The sequence below is a fragment of the Euprymna scolopes genome, chromosome 23, assembly GCF_053919585.1.
Source record: "Euprymna scolopes isolate OS-2025 chromosome 23, ASM5391958v1, whole genome shotgun sequence".
Lineage (NCBI taxonomy): Eukaryota > Metazoa > Mollusca > Cephalopoda > Sepiida > Sepiolidae > Euprymna > Euprymna scolopes.
This window is the reverse complement of record NC_136504.1, coordinates 10,996,993-11,003,535: the sequence shown is the minus strand read 5'-3', so window position 1 is coordinate 11,003,535 and position 6,543 is coordinate 10,996,993. Positions and strand designations below refer to the sequence as shown.

The 6,543-nt window shown below is 29.8% G+C and overlaps 1 protein-coding gene across 1 annotated transcript in view; it reads left to right on the top strand.

Moving 5' to 3' along the window:
* The first annotated feature begins 826 nt into the window (after positions 1–826).
* Positions 827–6,543, top strand: part of LOC145245749 (fibronectin type 3 and ankyrin repeat domains 1 protein-like) — a 65,731-nt gene continuing 60,014 nt past the window's right edge. The window contains exon 1 of the mRNA XM_080107348.1: positions 827–1,035. Coding sequence (XP_079963474.1) covers positions 1,029–1,035 — 7 coding nt within the window. The 5' untranslated portion in view covers positions 827–1,028. The remainder of the gene's footprint in view (positions 1,036–6,543) is intronic.

The window sequence follows — 6,543 nt, the reverse complement described above, 5'->3', positions numbered from 1 at the left end:
TTCGGAAAAGAGCGTAATGCATTACTTTGTGCATTGAAAACAATGTAATTCATTGAAAAAAAAGAGCTTTCTTGTGTTTATTTTACTTATAACTTAAGTTAAAAAGTGTCTTTATTTGATCGTTACCAACTATTCAGACATTTTGATTCAACTGGATATTTCTTTAGAAAAGAATAACTAACGTTTGGATCTTATTTCTTACAAGTTCTAACCCACCAAAAGCACTTGATAACCTGAATGATTGATATTACTTGGAGACGAGGCATAACAAATAGAGGGCAAAAGTTAAATACGTCAACTTTGGGGGAATAATATGGTTACCAGGTGGTGCTACCCCTTTTTGAGTGGAGGAGATAAAGAAAAAAAAGAAAAGAAATAAAACGAACTAACTTCTATGAGGCGACCACCTCAAAAAAAGAATAAATAAATAAAATCTACCTGGAGTTAGCGCGCACACGCTATGGACATTGGACAAGGAATGCTTACTGTGATTATTACGTAATCTGTTCTTTATTGATTTTTTTTTTTTTTTTTTTTTTTTTTACTATGTTTAATATTTAATCGTTATTTTATTTTTTTATTTTTTTTTTTTTTTTACCATGTCAAATAATTTTCTTTGTTAGGACCGCTTGGGAGTTTAACGTGCGTCATCCGCATACACCACATACGTGTGTGCGTGCGTGCGTGCGCGCGCACACACACACACACACACACACACACACACGCGCGCATATATATATATATATATATATATATATATATATATATATATATATATATATATATATATATATATATATATATATATATATATATATATATTCATGCATACGTATGTGCATGAGCAAAGCCACAGGGTAACTGACATACCCCACCACCACAGCGTATAGTGAATATATTCTTTCTGTTTCGTCCGTATACCACAATACAAACAGTTGCATACTTGCATACGTACATACAAACACAGTATTTGTCTACAAAGTATTTGTCTCGAACGAACTAAATCAAATTGATTTCTACGGAGAAATATGACAGGTAAATATTTTATTTTTATCTTTTTTTATTTTATTTTATTTTTTATTTTATTTTACTTATTTATTTATTTTGCTCTCTGTGTGTCGCGTGATATAACATCTCGGTTCAATTATGCCATAGGGTTTTCGTTAAAAAAAAAAAAAAAAAAAAACTAAGATTTGGTTTTAAATTAAATTTTTAAACCTGAAATAAAGTTGTAATTTGCTTTTTAAGGTCTATAAATCTGAATTATTATTCACTCTGTGGCTCGTTGAGGGATTTTTTTTTTTTTTACAAAGGAGTCACCACTTACCAAGGCCCGGGCCACTCGAGGATAAGGCTTAATAAGCATACAATGGTCAATGGGACAATAACGTAATAATTGTTAGTAGTGGAAATTTGGTAAATTGGATTACTTAAGGGGAACAGCTAATCAAGAACTTGTTTATGTTGGACTTGAAGACAACCATACTGTAGTCACCTGGAAAGCAGACAAAAGGAAGAGAGTTCCACAGATGTGCAGTTCTAAGAAAGAAACTTTGTTCATGGAATCTACATTTAGGTTTAGGCACAGATAAAGAGTTAGGAAATTATTCATAGTGTTATCAGCTAGACGAGTGTTTCTCGTGAAAGTTTGGCGAGGGGGGCGTAGATTGGAGCTCAGACGAGCACTTGCCACGAAAATAACGATAAAGCAGAGACATATATATATATATATATATATATATATATATATATATATATATATAGTGGCGCCAAACAGAAAGTCCGCACCTGTCATATTTTGTCAAAAACCGAAATTTAAGCTAAATTGAAAGTAACTGTTTAAATAACCTATATCTCTTTTGATTCGCCTTTTATTCCTCTATAATTTTACCTGTTCATATGTGACTTTTAATTGAAGTATCCCAGTGTTCACGTCAATAAAAAAACTTTTAAAAACTAATCTTATTAAAGACATAAATACATATTTAGTTTACTTATGCTTACCAAGTTTAATTTCTTTTTCACTCTTTTACCCTTTATCAGCTATTTTTACCGGCTAAAAGCAAAAGCGGATATGTTCTACGGGCTCAAATTCCCTATATATTAAGTTTCAAGTTTGTAAATGAAAAATTGTCAGAGCAGTTTCTAGTTTGTTTATGTGTCTGTGTGAGGAACGGTCTCTACCAAACTGCTCTGACAAACTTATAGGAATAAGTTGCTGAATAAAAAGCAATAAACCTCCTTAAATTTTATGCACTATAAAACTGTACCTTTACATAACGTAAACGTTGTTAAACACTTGTTATTATTATAAATTACCAATGGTTTAAAACACATAATTTACCAATGGTTTAAAACACATAATTTACCAATGGTTTAAAACAAATAATTTACCAATGGTTTAAAACAAATAATTTACCAATGGTTTAAAACACATAATTTACCAATGGTTTAAAACAAATAATTTACCAATGGTTTAAAATACATAATTTACCAATGGTTTAAAATATGTGCATCAACACAACCAATCTTTCATCAACAAAAATTGTACGTTTCACTCTTCATAATATTATTTATCACAACAAATACTTGTTGAAAAAAAAATGTGATAATCTACACCCCGAGTTTTAGTATATATTTTCTTAATCTAACAATTTTTGTAATCAATATTACGATTAAACAAACAAACCTGACAGGATTATAGTTAATTTTTGACATTCTTTCTAAGATTACTGCTACATAAATTCCTTATTAACATTAAATGGTTTACATGTGTTTAAACCCTAATTTTTCAGATTAACCTACTGTACACGCAATAACCCTAATCCATGAGTGGCCTTCGTGGTGACCCCCATGTGAAAAAAAAAACCTATCTACATATATAAACGTTAAGAAATAATAATAATAATAATAATAATAATAATAATAATAATAATAATAATAATAATAATGATAATAATAATAATAATAATAATAATAATAATAATAATAAGCCTACATAATAATATCAGTTAGGTTTACGATTTATGTATCTAGATAAATCGTAAACCTAACTGATATTATTATGTAGGCTTATTATTATTATTATTATTATCATTATTATTATTATCATTATTATTATTATTATTATTATTATCATTATTATTATTATCATTATTATTATCATTATTATTATTATTATTATTATTATCATTATTATTATTATTATTATTATTATTATTATCATTATTATTATTATTATTATTATTATTATTATTATTATATAGGCTTATTCCATATTTTATCTTCTGCTGTTTACATCTAATCTTCTATTTTTTGAAATCTATTATTCTTTACATGTTGCTTTTTTAATTTTACTTTAAACACTTTATTTCCACTATTGTTACTAATCAATTTTATTATTAAAAATTATCATTATCAATTGTCATAAATATCACAGTCACTAACTAATTTACTCTCCCATTACCTTCTATTTTTAATTATCATTAGCACAATTAAAGTAGATAATTATATCTAAGCATGGAGATACATTCATTATATACATTTTGAGAGGTTATTATTATTATTATTATTATTATTATTATTATTGCTGCTGCTGCTGCTGCTGCTGCTGCTGCTGCTGCTGCTATATAACTTTCAAAGGCTTCCATAGTAAATAAGTAGAAAAGCTATAATGAGAAATGGGAGTGAGGGGTTGGAGGAGGAGTACATGATACCAATAAAATATTTATGGCTTTCCCTTTTCATTCTTCTTATTTTCCTTCTTTCTTTCTTTCTTATTTCTTTCCTTCTTTTCTCCCTTGTATCTTTTCCTATTCTACCTTATCTCTTAACTTCTTCACTGGTGTGGGTAGGTATGATGAAGTGGGGCGGGGATATACAAGAGGGCAACGTCAGTTGTACGTTTTCTGGACACATAAAAATTCTAGTCAAATACAAACATTTTTATAACACCAAATATGACACCGCTTTTAGCATAGATATATAAAATTCACATTCCCCCACTAATTGAACCTATACACACTAATATGTTTCAGATTTGAAGTGGTCATCACACACGTATCCAAATACCATTCTTTAACCTCCCAACCTTTCCCATATCTCAACAGACTCAAATCCACACCTTTATTTGAGTCTTATTTACATACAACAAAATCTTATTTTTCACAGAATCTTTTTACTCCATGTGACAAAGAAGACCTGATATTTTCATTGCAAAATTTACTTTCGTATAAGCTGTATTGCCTCTAGTTGCTAGTAGCTAACTGGCCGAAACATGCTGATGACTGCAGAGCAACATATTACTGCTTATGTAAAAACAAATAAAGGATATATATATATATATATATATATATTGTATTTTGTGTACAGAAAGTTGTTAGATGAGATAAGTCGTTGGTACCGTCGGTTTCAAGACCAATAATTAGGACCGTTTTAGATATCCATATCAAGCTCTCTTCAGCCAACACTCTATAATGCGGAAAAAAACACCACATCCTCCGGGCACTTCATTCCCCAGAAATAACTTTAGTAAACTTTTAAACGCTAAAATTGTTTTTAGTCTGTAAAATTGGATTTTAATCGTAATTGTATTATAGATTTTAAATTATTGTATTATATAAATTTTTAGAAATCATACTTTATAAATGTAATTTACAATCTATTTCAATTTTAAAACTATAGGAAAAATATAATAGTATTAATGTACTAGGAAAATCCCTTAGGATAGATAAATACTGACTTCCTCAAACCTTGAAAGAGTTGAAATATTTAAAGAAATTTTAAATGTATTTCGATATAATTAAATGAAATTTTATGTTTTTAATCGATATTGATGTAAATTTTTAGTTTAAATTTTTATGTATAAAAAAATTAGATTTTTAAATTAAATTAGTTTAAAATTAAAGGCATTTTATATATATAAATTTTATATAAAAGAAAAAATTCAATCGAAATTAGATTTTCAAGTTATTGAAATCATCATCATCCGATAAATAAACGGGGGGGGGGGTTAGCAAAACGACAGTTAAACGTGAACTCGTAATGTATATATATTCTCCACTTCCGGTTATAAAAATAGATGAGTGTTGGCTGAAGAGAGCTTGATATGGATATTGCTCCCTATGTTTTATTCTTCGAAAGTTTCTATATTAATTCCTTACATTTCCAGGCATATTATCCTGATAATTCTCTCCAATTAGTATAGAATAGAAATAGTCTATTTCACCTCGCTTAAATAAGAAACCTGGCCATAGCAAGAGAAGTTTAGCTAAAAACAAAACAAAGCTAAATTATGCTCATTTAGTTAGAAGACAGCAGAACTTTATTTAAGTACGATGCTTAATATCTTGAAAACCATCAGGAACCCTGGCGCATAACTTACTTTTTCTAATATGACTGCCCGGTATAACTTGTAAATTTACTAGGCAACCCATCTGCGAGTGAATGGCTGTAAAGAGTCCCCCCCCCTCTCTCTTTTTCTCCTTAACACATTGTGTAAACCATGGAGCAAATGAAATATGCGAGAATTACTTGAGTCGGGATTTTTAGATCAACGAGCCCCAACTCCGCATGTATATTTCTTCCTCATGAGCAAAATTGTGTATGCATACTACCTATACTCGCTATTCTAGCCTAGACTATTTTCAAAACTGATGCTAATGCACGTAAATCTATTTTTTTCAATCTTTGTCCCCAAAAGCCGACACTCGTCATCCCTTCCTCGTACGGGCAAAACATTTCTTCACTCTTATTACATTCCAAGTAAACAAGCGAAAAAAAAAAGTCTATGTAAAGCAAATTTCAGAATTCATCACAAACCTGGCTTTATTTTTCCTACATTAGAAGATAGGACTCATCTATGTAATATACTAAATATCTGTAATCACTACAAACTCGCTTGTATTGAAAGTGTAGCTTCCTTGCTATCTAAAGCAAATCACGGAACTTAGTTTGCCTTAATTTTAATTTTCTTTGTACCTGAAATATACAGTGATCTTAGATACGTCACTAAAAGTGTCTCAGAATAGATGTACAATGATTTGTGCCTGGCTTAATTGATTGTCTTTAACTACGAATTCCGACGTGCCATATACTAATAGTCTCTCTCATTACGGTACTAACACCCCCTCTTGCTTGCTACGTACATCCAATATATCCTTTACCTCCAAGACGACTGCCTTAGTCTGATCTACATGTTTAATAAAAAAAATTTTTTCCTTCTCCAACTAAATTTTACTTTATTATAAATTCTAATAATTAATTCTACTATATTCTGTAAGTTAATCCTCTCCTAACAACTAACAGTCCACTCCACTTCCCTCGCTGTCACCTACACTTACATTACACACGCTGTGGAGGGTGTTTCTTAGCTTCCAGCCCTTTACCTTCGCATGCTGACCGACTGGAAGGCATTATCACTAAACATCTATACATTGTTACCGCTAAAACATGAATTAGTTTATTCTTACCCAGATAGATACTCACTAGCCATAATCTGTACTTAGATTTACATCTATCCACATTACATAGCAATAGCTTTCT